Below are 15,341 nucleotides of genomic sequence, written 5' to 3'. Positions count from 1 at the left end.
AGCATGGTTTTGTTAAGGGGAGGCCATGTCTGACCAATTTGATTGAATTTTTTGAGGAGGTGACCAGATGTGTAGGTCAATGCATTTGACATAGTCTACTTGGACTTCAGCAAGGCTTTTGATAAGGTCCCATATGGGAGACTGATAACGAAGGTAAGGACCCATGGATCCAAAGCATTTTGGCACATTGGATCTAAAATTGGCTGAGTGGCAGGAAGCAGAGGGTGATGGGTGAGGGGTGTTTTTGTGACTGGTTGCCTGTGTCCAGTGGGGTTCAACAGGAATTGGTGTTGGGTCCCTTGCTGTTTGTGGTATATATAAACGATTTAGTCTTGAATGTAGGAGGGTTGATCAATAAGTTCACGGATGACGTGAAAATTGGTGGGATGGTAAATAATGAGGAGGATAGCCTTAGATTACAGGAGGCTATAGTTGGGCTGGTCAGATGGGCTGATCAGTGGCAAATGGAATTTAATCCGGATAAGTGTGAGATGACGCACTTAGGCAGGACAAACAAGGCACGGGAATACACGATGAATGGTAGGACCCTGGGAAGTACTGAGGATCAGAGCAACCTTGGTGTGCATGTCCACTAGTCCCTTAAGGTAACAGGACAGGTAAGTAAGGTAGTTAAGAAGGCATATAGGATACTTGCCTTTATTAGCCGAGGCGTAGAATATAAGAGCAGGGAGGTTATGCTGGAACTGTATAAAGCGCTGGTTAGGCCACAGCTAGAGTATTGCGTGCAGTTCTGGAATCCGCATTATAGGAAGGATGTGATTGCACTAGAGAAAGTGCAGAGGAGATTTACCAGGATGTAGCTTGGGCTGGAGAGTTTTGGTTATGAGGAGAGATTGGATAGACTGGGTTTATTTTCCCTGGAGTAGAGGAGATTGAGGGGGGACATGATTGAGGTGGGTAAAATTATGAGGGGCATAGATAGGGTAGACAGGAAGGAACTTTTCCCCTTGGTGGAGGGATCAATAACCAGGGGGCATAGATTTAAGGTAAGGGGAAGGAGGTTTAGAGGGGATGTGAGGAAGAATTTTTTCACCCAGAGGGTGGTGGGAATCTGGAACTCACTGCCTGAAAGGGTGGTAGAGGCAGAAACCCTCATAACATTTAAGAAGTATTTGGATGTGCACTTGCGTTGCCATGGCATACAAGGCTATTGGCCTAGTGCTGGAAAATGGGATTAGAATAGTTAGGTACTTGTTTGACCAGTGCAGACTCGATGGGCCTTTCTCTGCACTGTAGACCTGTGTGACTCTGACATTGTGGGAATACCTTGACATACACTGCAGTGGTTCAAGAAGGCAGTTTACTACCACCTTCCTTTGGGTAATATATGTTGGCAGTGTCAGAAATGCCCATAATCTGCAAATGAATAATATAAAAAAAGTAACCTAATGTAAGTACTTTTAAGGTGGTTAGACCAAGATTGTTCAGTTTAGCTTCTACCTGGCTGTTGCAAGGTTAGACCAACAGCAGTGTTCAACACAATTCAAGTTAATTGGTACGGAAATGTAATCAATTGCATTGGTTTGAATTAAACTGATGAGAATGGCTGTTCTTTCCATCAGCTTGTTTGTGACTACAGGTTTATGAAAAATCTTTCGTTGGGAGTAGTAATTTTATTTATTATAATATAATTGCATGTACACAGCCCTTTCCTGGAGTAAAATATTTCTTATTGTGAAAGTGATTAGATCGAGTAATGCTTGAATTTCAATCCGACCTGGTTTGAAGACATTTTAGAATATTATTATACTGTCTTGCTAATGCTTTTGAACCTAACATGAATGTAATAATGTTGTTCCAGAGGACGCAGCAGTGGAAAAGGACCTCTACAGTCTACTGTAAGTACAAAACTTTACATATCTACATTTTGATGTATTTTTTGCTGGCTGCTAAACATAATTAGCAATTTTTAATGAGATACATGAGTAAAGAAGATTAAATATTTGATTAAAATTTATGAAGATTGTGTCTTCATATAGTAACTTGCACAGCAACGTGTTTGTCATGCTGTACTAGTTCCCTTTAGATTGTGTTTATAGATAGTAATTGGAATCAAAAGTATGGTTTTGCTATGATAAATCAGTCTTCTACAAAGTAAGATTTTTATTGTGTCTGGTAGTGTACTTGCTTATGTTGTCATGTGCAGTGACAAACCTGTCTTCTAAGAACCAGCAGAGGGTGTTGTTCCTGTATGAGTGATATTCTCTTTCCAGTTTCGAAAGCAACCAAGGAATACTTGGAGAAAACTAAAATCATATTTTAACAGCTTTTTTTCCCATTGCTTCGCATTTTGTAATTTCCAACTTTGAAAGCTTTCAATTAACTTTCATCAGCAAAGCAAATATCAGAAGCTACACTCTGCTCCTTATCTATTTTGCCTCCTGTTTAGTTTTGGACTTGGCTAAAGACGTGAGTTTAAATAATGTATTGTTAGCATGCTAACTCTGAAGTCCTTACATTTACTTCCAGCTGAAGTTATTGGGAGAGTAATCAAAAGCTATTATGCTACCTGCTCTTAATTTTTCAATCCTAGTTTGTAGTTATCCCTACCCTCTGCCAAGCCTAGTTGACGAGGTCTGTACAGGTAAACAGCTGTAAACACCTTCACTGCCGCCCTGTGCAGATGGGTTCAGTGTATTACTGCCCTTTGGCAGCAATGTTTACATGGGCATGTTACTTGAAGTGCTCTTGGAAACAATAATTTAGGTGGTATTTGGGGCTCCATAAGAAGGAGTGCTCTCTTTCATTGTACAAAAGGTCTGGGTTTCCCTAAACAGTGCTGTGGGATAAATATAACATAAATGGCTATATAATAAATCCCCATCTTGCTGCATTAAGTGCTATTTAGTGCATTTGATGCACTTGTTTTTGTACTCACCAGTTTCTTAAGCTGAAAGTCAGTTTTTAATGCAGTACAACCTATATAACCCAAGATTCCCCTTTTTAATAACTTCAGTTGCCTCTTGGGTCTAATATACTGAAATGCCTAAAGTAGTGATGATGCTGATATGATTAAAGAAGGACATTTTAGGCAGCATGACAATAAGGCAACTACTAGTGAACATTAGAGTTGGTACCATAAGATGGTTACTGGTATTACTATTGGGGAAAGAAAAGGGAAGTAACAGCATCACAGTACAGATAAAAGCAAAATACTGCGGATGCTGGAAATCTAGAACAAAAACAAAAATACCTGGAAAAACTCAGGTCTGACAGCATCTGCGGAGAGGGATATAGTTGACGTTTCGAGTCCGTATGACCTTTCATCAGAAACATCAACTGTATCCCTCTCCGCAGATGCTGTCAGACCTGCTGAGTTTTTCCAGGTATTTTTGTTTTTGTTCAGCATCACAGTACAAGTTGTTTTGTAGAAAATATAAGCAATCAAATTGTCGCCTATAAAATTAATGTAAGTATGATGTGTGTATTGTTGGGGCTGATATGCCTTTGCCAAAGAAAACATTTCAAAGGCACACATTTCAAGTTCACCTAGAAATTGAGCATGAAATTAAGCACAAGTACTCCAGACAAAAAGACGAAAAGGAACTTGATTGAGGTTGTGTAGGATTATGGAAGTGTTCAAACAAATAGACAATTAACATGTTTCTGTTGGTGGGGGTGGTGGATGAGTCCCACATTTATGGGCACAAATATGATAGTCACTAAATCCAATGGTAAATTCAGAAGAAACTTCTTCACCTTAGTGGTTCGAATGTGGAACTCACCACCACAAAGAATTATTGTGACAAATAGCATAGATGCATTTGAGGAGAAGCTAGATTAGCACGTGGGGGAGAAAGGAATAGAAGGTTATCCACATAGGGTTAGATGAGATAAGAGGAGGCTTATGTGAAACATAAACATTGGTACAGGCCAGTTGGGCTGAATGGCCTGTTTCTATGTTGTTCCTTCTATGTAAGATGATAAAAATGGCTGTGCAATGAGCAAAAGCATAGCATACCTGCAGAATGGAAAATATTTGAGTTCAAGGTGAGACAAGAATGGAGCTTTGTTTCATGAGGCGCAATGGTGTTGCCGTACAGTGCTGTACAGCAATCAGCTGGTGTTTTTTGGATGACTGCAAAAGAAAGCTTGTACAGAATCAGCAGTACATCACAATGCTGCATAAACAATATGATTACATGTGGGGTCAAATGGGAAATGCAAACAAAACTCTGTAGTATGCTTAGTAACACCACGGTGAGTGGAAATGGAGCTTTAGAATAGCCAGTGTTGAAGCTATTTACTCCATGCGGAAAAACCACTACTATTTCTAATATGGAAGGAAGGGCATACCTGGGGATAAAATTGCAGCGGGCATGTATAGTCAAAGGAAAAAGTTGTATGAGTGTATTTAATATAGGACTAGATAAGAACTGCTTTGAATTGAAGGTCGGGTGCAGTGCTATGTAAATTTTCTCTCGATGGATGCTTTGTCAACATTTAATGTGGCTGTTAGACTCATTTGTCAATGAAAACTGACAATTTAGTCAAAATGGTGGGAGAGACGATCAGCCAAGTTCAAATCATGAAGGTGGTTGTAAACAAATTTTCAAGGATGTGTTGGAAAATTAGTATAATAATAGATCATCTGGCAATTATAAAATTACACCAGCAAGTTGTCAGTAGGAACCTAAATTAAGCCCATGCAGCAGATCAAAGCAGACTCATTATTTGGGGATTTAAAAATCTACCAAATACTGGTTAGAAGTGAGGGTAGTCTGATGGAAGATCTTTCTAGCACCCAATAGTGAACATTTGATGACTAATAAGCTTTAGTTTTGTGGTAAGAAAGTACCACTAAATTGGGAAATTAATCAATATTTTTGACTCAAAAGTTCCACTTGGGAATGTGGTGCAGAGGTAGAGGTGCTACATTTTAAGTTTTGCTAACCTTCATGGGGCATATTCATTATATTGTTTTCAGTTTAGGTTTTATTGAAATGGCATTAGCTTGGGGAAAGTTATCCAGACACTATAGTAAAGAATTTCACCTGGTTCCCATTATAGTGTCATAGTATTTAAATCTCTCCTTAAATACAGTAAAATATATGGCCCAATCTTTGAAGAAATGAATCATATTTCCTAATGTTTCAGAGCTGTGTAATTAAAAGTTCATGTTAGTAAATGGCAAGTATGAAGTGAAGCTTGTGAATTTATCCAGTATTCAGTAAACTTTTGAGGGCTGCGATAAAAACAGCTTGATCTTCATTGAGATCATGGTTAATTGCATGCACAACACTGCATTATCTTTGGAGTTACATGCATGATTTAAAGGACCAGATGGGGGAAAAATATCCACGGTTTAAACAGAAGGGATATGCTGCTATGCCTTATTTGAAGTAGGTAATGACTGGATGTGTGTACTTCTTTCTGTGCTACATTTTCCTATCAAAGTAATGCTGATGGTATACTTTGGCAGTTTACAGCAAGCCTTCTAAGCCTTGATCTTTCATATGGTTTGATACTAATAATAGATGAACATGTGGAATACAATTTGGGGCATTTTTAGCGTGTTTAATTTCAAGTATGAGAGAAAATGAAAGCATATGAAATAGAGAAATCTTTAGGATTGCATTAAATTGGGCACCAAAAGCTGATGAACTGGCAGGTTGTGGGTGGAAGAAGGAGAAAAATGGGAATAGTTTAACAAAACAGGTTGAGGCCATAATGTGTGAATTGTTAAAGAAAGAGACATTTTTCAAAAAGATGTTCTGCCTATCTTACAAATGAGTAACGTGGCATATGAATTTCAGTGCCAGTGTAATGCTAGGTATCTAGGCCATACATCCCAAAGTCTGGCGGATTATATCAAACAACAGTACCCTTCCGCTGTTTGCAACGGACAAGGTACAGATCGTACCCAAGCAGCCTGTGCTTGCAAAATTCAAAATAGTGTCCAATTATTAGGTGTGATTCTGCAATTGGACAACATTTGCTAAATAATCCTCAGTGTGTTAAGAATTGCACTGACAATCAATTTTAAGATTGTCTGTTGGGTTCACAGTGTGGCACATTTGCATGTACTGGAAGCTACATATATTAATACACAGAGCCCTGTTCTTTTCAAACAAAGAACTTGTGCACACTTTGTGCCTGTTTCAGCTAAACAAAATAAGTGACAGCCATTCACTGGTTTATTCCTCAGGGCAGTGCTTTGACCAATCAGAGGCAAGCTGTCTGGTTTAAATTTTAAACAATACTTGGCAGTTAACTGTCAGTCACCAACTGGTGCATTCTCCATGACACTGCCTCTGCCAATCAAGGTCCACTTGCCAACCTATCAGCACACTCTTCTCATACAGTATAAATTGTTGTTCCCTTTGCAGTTGGTATTCTTGCAAACTGTCCTGATGAGTGCAAGATGAAAAGCTTTGACAAAAAAGTCTTTTTTTCCAGCAATACTCAGGCTCTGTGCTACCAAACGACAATGTGTGAATTAGAAATTTTGAGAACTGAGAAAGTTGAACAAGTTGACTAGGGAGAAGCACAACAAATTCAAACTTCATTGGGATATGGATTTATATCCGTTCTGCTTTGTGCTATGGAATTCTTGATCTTAACTAGGTTGCGTAATTCTTAAGCTGTTGTTGCGTGACTCCAGTGTTTGCTAAAATAGTCTACCTTTGAAATATTTTTGACAACTTTTTAAAATCATAGTTATCGGAATTACTTAAGTTTGCTCTTGGCGCAACCTTTGTGAAGAAAAAATAAAGGAAGTTGGAATCACTTGGGCTGATTAGCAGTAGCAATCTGTGCCCCACCTGTGATGATGTGCTTTTGGTGTACTTTGCAGTTTGTCGCTGCCAGGTGCTATCTGTGTATATACTGGCCTCCCTAGAGAGCTGGAGATGGATTGGCGATTATTGGCAGAATTATGAATACTTTGACTACACAGTGGTTTTCGGCAGTGGAACTATAGGATGTTACATTAGGATCTGCATTCAGCACTATTATTAATGGTCAGTCTAATAGTTTTCATGGAGGGGATCAGCTAATTCCAAAGAAGCAACAGGAAAAAATAGAGCCGTTTCTGAAGTAGCATGGACCAATGGAAGTGATTGAAACTGCAGAGGCTGATTTGCTGAGAGCCATTATCAACCACAAGTTAAGTTTGTGAAGTGTGTGCTACTGACAGATGAAATACTGCAAATATTACTCAATAATCTGTTATAGGGATGGAGTAAGCAAGCCTGTTGAAAGGGGAGGGAGCAAGTTAGAGGTGCCCTGCCGGAGAAGGAGTATCTCTACCTCATCTGATAGTGGCGTTAATTGAGTTTAGCTGGGTGAACAGTGTTGTCTTCTGGCTCATGTTACAGTAGGTTTAACTAGTAAGTATGAATATGGATTTATTCTAAAATGAAGTACAGAGAATGAAATCAGGAATACAGATGCAACACATTTTTATGACACAACTTAAGCTTTTCAAGTAACACAATTCTGTTTTATTTTCCTTAACTGTTTTCTCCTCTCATCTCCGAAGGTTGTTGACTACTTCTTGGGGTACAGGTGATGGTTACCTGAGGATCTCCTCCCAAGTTACCATTGTTAATCTGTGAATTTAGACAATGAATGTTGGCAGGTTGTGCATTTGTATTAGAGCTGAGCTCAACCCAGGCCTCACCTGATGGATGTTTTTGGATAGTGATCAGGTGCAGTAGTTAGTATTTTCTCTCTTCCCAAGCCCAAGGACAGTGAACCTCATTCATCTTTGCCCACTTTTCATCTAACCTGTTACAGGCCTTGATCAAACCCGACATCTTCCTTGCCTGTGTACTTTGCTACTGATGGATATTGCTGACTTGGGCAGTCACAATTTGTCTTTGAACCACAAATAATTTTGAAAATTTGATGGATACCACAACATTCAGTACTACCTTTGTGGGGAGAGAGCTCGATTGTCATACAAAAAGGCAGCCAATCTAATGTATCTATGTGATGCATTTCCTAAGGATATATGTGGCTAGTTGAGCCATCAATAAAACTTCCAGCCAGTGGATTGCAATCATGAATCTGTACTTTCATTAAAAAAAAGTCAAAATTGCCTGCCTTGCAGCCTTTTCAAACAAAATAATCTTCAAATTTTAGCTAGATTTTGTAAAATCTTTCCAATTTGCCTAAAGTTGTGATGGACCGTTGAATTTGTTCAACTCTGATTAAGGGCCATCTGACATTTTCACGTCTGTCTTCTAACTAGGTTGACCACTTTAATAAGTCTGTTTGACCTAATTTTTACTATGTTAAATGGCAGTGATATACAATGAATTGTTAGGATGATATAATTTGCTTGGTGAATCCTGAACAGAATTTCTAAGTAAGCTTATGCACAATCAAAACAAATAATTTACCTTGCCAAATTAGTTTAATGCACTAATTGATAATGTCTTGATTTTTGTTTCTTCCCAGATTCCATATGATGGAATATATGCAAACATGCGTATGGTTCACATTCTTACATCAGTTGTAGTAAGTATACATTTGTGAATAATTTTAAAACTTCTTGTTCTCAACGTAAGTGATCACAATAAAACTTCCATAAGTGGAGCTTTCTACGTTAATACCATTTCTCTGTAACTATATATATATATATATATATATATTTTTTTTAATACTAAAATGACTTTTCTTACAAATTATGATGTAAGTTTTATCTTGTTGTAAAATGCTTCATGTTCTAATAACTCAAGTGAGAAAATGTTACATTAAAGGTTACTCAGCAAAATAAGAGCTCAAGTTGTGTGGGGTAACATATTAGCATGGGTATTGCTGAAAAAAGAGACATGTCTAAGCTTTTCGTCTTGCACTTATCAGGACACTCACAAGAATATGGGGGAAACAACAATTTATATTGTATGTGAAGAGAATGCTGATTGGTTGGCAAGTTGCATTGCCATGGAGAATGCACCACTGGTGACTGACAGTTAACTGTCAAGCATTTTTTGAATTTAAACCAGCAGCTTGACCCCGATTGGTCAAGACATTGCTCTGAGGAATGAGTCAGTGAATGGCTGTCATTCATTTATTTTGTTTAGCTGAAACAGACGCAATGTATGTACATGTTCTTTCTATCTGCAAAGAACAGGACCCTGTGTATTAATATATGTAGCTTTCAGTACAGGCAGATGCATCACATTGCGAGCCCAACTAACAATCTTGAATTGGTTGTCAGCGTAATTCTTAGCACATTGAGAATTATCTAGCAAATGTTGTCCAATCGCAGAATCGTATCTAACGTTGGACACTGTGTTTTGAGTTTTGCAAGCACAGGCTGGTTGGATATGGTCTGTAGCCTGCCTGTTGTGAGCAATGGCTGGGACATGCTTTGATACGATCCACCAGTCTTTGGGATGTACGGCCTACATACCTAACATCACACTGGCACTGAAATTTAGCTTGATGGCCAAATGTGGTATATGAATTTCAGTGCCAATGTGATGCTAGGTATGTAAGCTGCATATCTTAAAAACTGGCGGATCATATCAAACAGCATGTCCCAGCTATACAGCTTTGGTCTCCTTACTTAAAGATATAATTACATTAGAAGCAGTTCAGAGAAGGTTTACTCAACTGATTCCTTGGGTGAAGGGTTTATTTTATGAGGAAAAGTTGGGTCCATACTCATTGGATTTAGAAGAATGAGGAGTGATCTTATTGGAATATACAAAACCTTGAGGAGACTCAACAGGGTAGCTGCTGAGGATGTTTCCCCTTGTGGGGGAGTCCAGAACCAGGGCACACAGTTTAAAAATTAGTGACCTCCATTTAAAACTGAAGTAAGGAGAAATGTGGAGGCTGGATCATTGAATATGTTCACGGCTGACTTAGATTTTTGATCAGCAAGAGTCGAGGGTTATGGGGGCCAGGCAGTAATGTGGAGTTGAGGCCACAATCAGATCAGGCATGATCTTATAAGATGTTGGAGCAAGCTCGAGGGGCCACACGGCCTACCCCTAATTCTTTGTTAAAAGTAAATTACTGCAGATGCTGGAAATCTGAAATAAAAACAGAAAATGCTGGAAAAACTCAGCAGGTCTGACAGCATCTGTGGAGAGAGAAAGAGTTAACGTTTCAAGTCCGTATTATGACATAGCTGATGGTAAAGGCTGAGTTGCTCAAATCTCAGAGGGAAACTTGAAACAACTGTCATAACCTATTTTTGCAATTTGTATGTTTTGAGATGCAGGCTTTGAATTCCGTAGTAATAAGACCACCGAGTCTGATGAGGTTTTTTATAAAACTAAATTAAACATTTATTAATACAATAAAAATTGTAAGCACATACATATGTCTACAAAATTACTACTATAATAACTACAAAAATCCCCTAAATAATCTGACTCTCAGTTATACCCCCGTTAAGGCAACAGTAAAACTCATAAATTTAAAAAGACGCCAGGCAAAACATGTTTAAACTTGCGAATTCAAAATGAGGTTCCTTGCAAGTTGGTTCCTTGCAGACACAGTTGGAGTCGTACAGACTGGTTAGATCTTAAATGCCTCTGACTTACACACACAATCTCCTTTCTGTTTATTCCTTTTGTTCTTCCTTTGAATGTAAAGTTTTCATTGTATCACTGGGCCAAAAATAATACCCTTCCATTCCACCAATTTCATTAGTAAGAATAAACACATTGCTTGACATCTTCTAGCTAGGTGCAAGATTTCACCCATTCTTTTGAATGCTTAATTTAAAAATGCAAATTGCCCCCTTGACACTTGTGTTTCTAAACTTCCCCATGTTTATCTAATCACTATTCCAAACCTCCTCCTTTCTATACATCAAAGCTTCTAGACCAGCTGGCTTTAATCCAATTAAGACATATACACACAGACACCACTAAACTCTATATTTAAAAAATATAATTTCCAATAACATTATAGACATTAATCTCTTCATGACATCCGTATGACTCCTCTTATGAGGACAAATTTCTAGCTTCCTCATTTTTCTGGTAATTTTGAGATGCCTTGGCACTGACTTGTCAGACTGGTGCTTTTTACCTATTACACTATTTGTAACTGTTAACTTAATACAGTTTGTAGCACTCCTCTGCTGTACTCCATGTAAGCTAAACTGACACTTCAGTGCAGTACTGAAGCAATGCAACATTGTTGGGAAGTGCTTGTATTCAGATGAGATGTTAAACTGAGCTTCTACACCAGAGTAACTAATCTAATCAATCCCATGGCGCTATTTGTTGAAGAACAGGGAATCTGGCCACAATTGTTCCTTCAACTAACATCATTAAAAGCAGATCAATTGGTTGCTGTTTGTGGAATCTCGCTGTACAGAAAATGGTACATTTGGCAATATCAGTGATTTCACTTCAGAAGTAAATCACTATAGGTCACACTGAGGACATGAGAAGAATTATATTAATGCAAGGTTTTATTTTTCTAACAATCTTTCAGAAATTTGAAATTAGTTACGCCCTCTAGCCTTTTGTTTTTTTTTTTAAGGCAAACTTTTGAGCTTCATAGCTATAACTTTTCACTCTGGTATAATTTTTGTAAATCTTTATACCTTTTTCATGACTCCAAAATCTTTCTTATAAAGTTATGCCATTCCAATTGTTATCTAACCACATCCTGTATAAAATCAGCATACTTTCATTTCCTCTATATTCAATATCCCTATGATTGAACCTGGAATCTCATTTTAGTGGCTGTTTCTGCTTGCACTCCTGCCTTTTAAAGATTTACATATCTTTAGCATATACTTCCTTTGAATTATCTTTCCCCCAAAATATACCAATTCATATTTACCTGAATGGCACCTGACATGTATCTGCCCATTCTTGCTCAGTTTGCTATGCCACATAATTTAGTATCAGAAACATTGCTCCTTTCGTTCTTGTGTCCAAATTATTTGGTTCCTGCACAGACCTTTGAGGCACACCACTAATTGTGTGCCACCAAACTGAATCATTCATTCACATCTCTTTGCTTTCTATTCACTAGTCATTTGTATTCCTGCTTATTTGCATAATAGCTTATTGAAAAACTCCAGAAATCAGTATAGGCAACATCCATTACATTTCCTTTTCTTTCGTCATATCTTGGTTTCCTCAAAGACAAGTAAATTAGCCAAGTGTGATCTGCCCTTTACAAATGTATATTAATTGTTTCTAATTAGCTCATGCCTTTCTAAGTGTTAATTAGTTTGACCTCATTTTATGGACCCTAGGAGTTTATCCACAACTAAAGTAATATTAACTGACCGTTAACTTCTCGGTTGATCCTATCCCCCTTTCTTGAAAAAGAATGTACCGTTTGTCACTCTCCAGAGCTGTTTCTAAATATTTTTGCAAAAATATGTTAGCTTATCTATCCTTTTCTCAACCTGTTTCTCCGTTCCGGGTGCATATTTATCAAGGGGAACAGGAGCAGTAACATAGTGTTAATGTTACTGGACTAATAATACAGAGGCCTGGACTAATGCTCTAGAGAGACAAGTTCAAATCCCAACACATCAACTGGGGGAATTTAAATTCAACTAATAAACCTGGAATAAAATACTACTATCATTAAGAGTGATGAGCGAGACTATCCACCTGGTATTACCTACAGGGGAAGAAATCTGCCTCCTTACCCAGTCTGGCCTACACATGACGCCAGATTCACTGCAATGTGATTGACGCTTAACTGCCCCTGAAGTGGCATAGCAAGCTGCTCAATTGTTTCAAATAATTATAGAAAAAACAAGGAGTGTACCTAGACCGCATGGACTGTAGTGGTTTAACGGCAAAAATTAGTGATTAGCTAAAAAATGCTGGCCTTGCCCAAGAACAAATAAAAAAAATTCAGATCCTGACAACTTAGCTGTCATTTTTCTAAATAGTGTCGTTTGAATACTTATCTGCAACAGTGGGTCATCCATAACCTCTTCAACTGCCCTATGGGGAGGTGGTGGCGCAGTGGTCTTGTAACTGGACTGGTAATCCAGAGACCTAGGGTAATGCAGATGGTGGAATTTGAATTCAATAAAAATCTGGAATTAAAGTCTAATGACCATAGAAAAACCATTGTCGATTGTTGGAAAAACCCATCTGGTTCACTAATGTCCTTTTAGGGAAGGAAATCTGCTGTCCTTACCTGGTCTGGCCTACATATGACTCCAGACCCTAACAAGTCACTCAGTTCAAGGGCAATTAGGGATGGGAAAAAAAATGCTGGTCTAGTCAGTGATGTCCACACCTCATGAACAAAAAAGAAGGTACTCCTGCCATACTCCTCTCACTTTCCTTTTTGCAGATTGATTAAAAGCATATTGAAATTGCAACTTAGAGGCCGTTTAACCTAAGCTTTGTGTTGTGTTTATTCCTCACGTGAGCAATATTCGGAATCCCATGAGCTTGGCCTGTGTCCATGTCCCGTTTCTTCAGTAATCTCCCCTTCAGAAGCTATTCTTGCATGTTGACATGGACCCTACTTCAATCAGCTAACTCTAGTACTGCATTCACCCTCATGCCATTTTAGTGGCAAAACAACGTTCTGCTCTTTGTTCTTAATCCCTTAATATGGTATATGTTTCCCCTGGCTTTAGACTTCTCAATTACTAGAAAATGTGTTGCGATCCAATTTACCTAATCTTTTAATAATGTCAGCCCGTAATCCCCTTTGTTCAAACAAAAATAGTTCTAGTTTTTCTCTTCATATTTGTATTTCCTTATACCAGGCAGCATCCTTGTGAACCTGTGGTATAATCTCGTGCGTGATTCGTTAGTGTGGAGGCCTAAACTCCAGATGGTACTTAACTGTGGCCTTAACATAGTGTTGTATAGGTACACCATCTTCTATACTTATTGTAAAGCCCAGTATTTATTTTAGTGACATTTTGCTGCTTTTAAGACTTTGTAAACCAGATCTTTTAAATCCTCTGCTCTTCCACATCAGCTAAGTTTCCCTCATTCAATGAACAATTATTACTTTTGACCTTATCTACCAAAATGTACTGTTCACATTTACTGACATTGAATCCATCTCCACCATCTTACTAATATCCTCTTGTCATTGTCTTTGGTCCAAGGAATTATTTATTGTGCCTCCCATTATGTCCTAACGTGAACATCACTGCCTCTAAATATCTCCAAATCATCGATGTGCATAGCAAACTGAAGTAGTTCATGAGCAGAGCCCTGTGGAACACCACTACTTACTTTCAGTGCCCTTATTCTGTTTCTTCTAATCTTCTAACCAGATTATAATCTAATTTGTTACCCTCTGTCTAATTCCCTACCCATCATCTTCAGAAACCTTCTGTCGTAAATGCTATCTTGCCAAATGCTTTCTGAAAGTCAATGGGGCATTTCTATTGCACTTCCCTGTACCTCCTCAAAGAATTATGTAAAATAATTAGCATTTTAGCCATTCCTTTGCAAGCGCTAGCCTTTTCCTTGAAAACTCAACTCTGACTTTTTTCCGCCTGTTTACAAAAGTCTTTGTTTCCTTTTATGTTGATTTGCCAATTTTCTTTCATAATCTCTGGCCTTTCTAATTTGTTGTTGGTTTATTTTTATTTTATCAGTTTTTTCCTGTATTATTTTGTGTACATTTATCATGCATCATTTAGGGGGAGAAGCAAGTTCTTAACATTTTTAGTTCCTTAATTTTTGGACAACTTTAGGATAAACAGGGCAGCAATTTTATTTGCCAAATTTTGTCCTCAACAAGGCAGCTTGTAGGTAGGAAGGAAATCAAGGATGATAGTTAACGTTTTAGAAAGATTTTATAGTGAGGAAGAACTTAGATCATGACCTCATGTCCCAAAGCACTTGTAGTCAATAAAGTACTTTTGAAGTTAAGCAGAAAACACAGCAGTTGATTTGCTGACAGCGGGGCTCCACAAAGTCCAATGAAATAAATGATTAAGTCATCTGTTTTAGGTGTTGATTTCAGAGGTAAGTATTGGCTGGGGCGCTGGGTGCACTTGCCTGCTCGTTGAATGGTGACTCTGACTGGGATTTTATGGGCCCACTAGAGGCGTATTGGCAGATGGATGGGGGGTATGAAATCTGGTGCCATGACGGCACTATGCCCATTGCTTACCTACTGCCACTGGGATTTTACCCGTGGCCAGGGAGGTGTTGGGCGCCCATTTGGTCTTGGGCTAATTGAGGCCCTTAAGTGGCTAATTAATGGTCACTAAAGGGCCTTCATCTGCTGCTGGTAATCTTGTTGATATCACTGTGCCCAACAGAGGCACCCTTCCCAGATTTTGCACCCCAACCCCTTCCAGGGGCCTGTCAGCCTTGCCCTGTTAAAACCCTGGCCATCTGATAGCGCAGCAGCTCTCACAGGTGAGAGCTCCTCCTAAATGA

At 38.5% G+C, this 15,341-nt stretch overlaps 1 protein-coding gene across 3 annotated transcripts in view; it reads left to right on the top strand.

The window, feature by feature from the left end:
* atxn2 (ataxin 2) overlaps window positions 1–15,341 on the top strand; it is a 119,042-nt gene that overhangs the window by 33,119 nt on the left and 70,582 nt on the right. For 2 of the 3 annotated variants that reach the window (XM_078554222.1, XM_078554223.1), the window contains exons 1-2: window positions 843–1,859; window positions 8,428–8,487. In XM_078554222.1, coding sequence (XP_078410348.1) covers window positions 8,455–8,487 — 33 coding nt within the window. In that variant the 5' untranslated portion in view covers window positions 843–1,859; window positions 8,428–8,454. Of the gene's footprint in view, window positions 1–842; window positions 1,860–8,427; window positions 8,488–15,341 lie in introns of those variants that run through there. The other variant, XM_078554221.1, reaches the window with a different exon arrangement.

The sequence above is a fragment of the Cetorhinus maximus genome, chromosome 12, assembly GCF_964194155.1.
Source record: "Cetorhinus maximus chromosome 12, sCetMax3.hap1.1, whole genome shotgun sequence".
Classification (NCBI taxonomy): Eukaryota; Metazoa; Chordata; class Chondrichthyes; order Lamniformes; family Cetorhinidae; genus Cetorhinus; species Cetorhinus maximus.
This window is presented reverse-complemented; position numbering and strand designations above follow the sequence as displayed.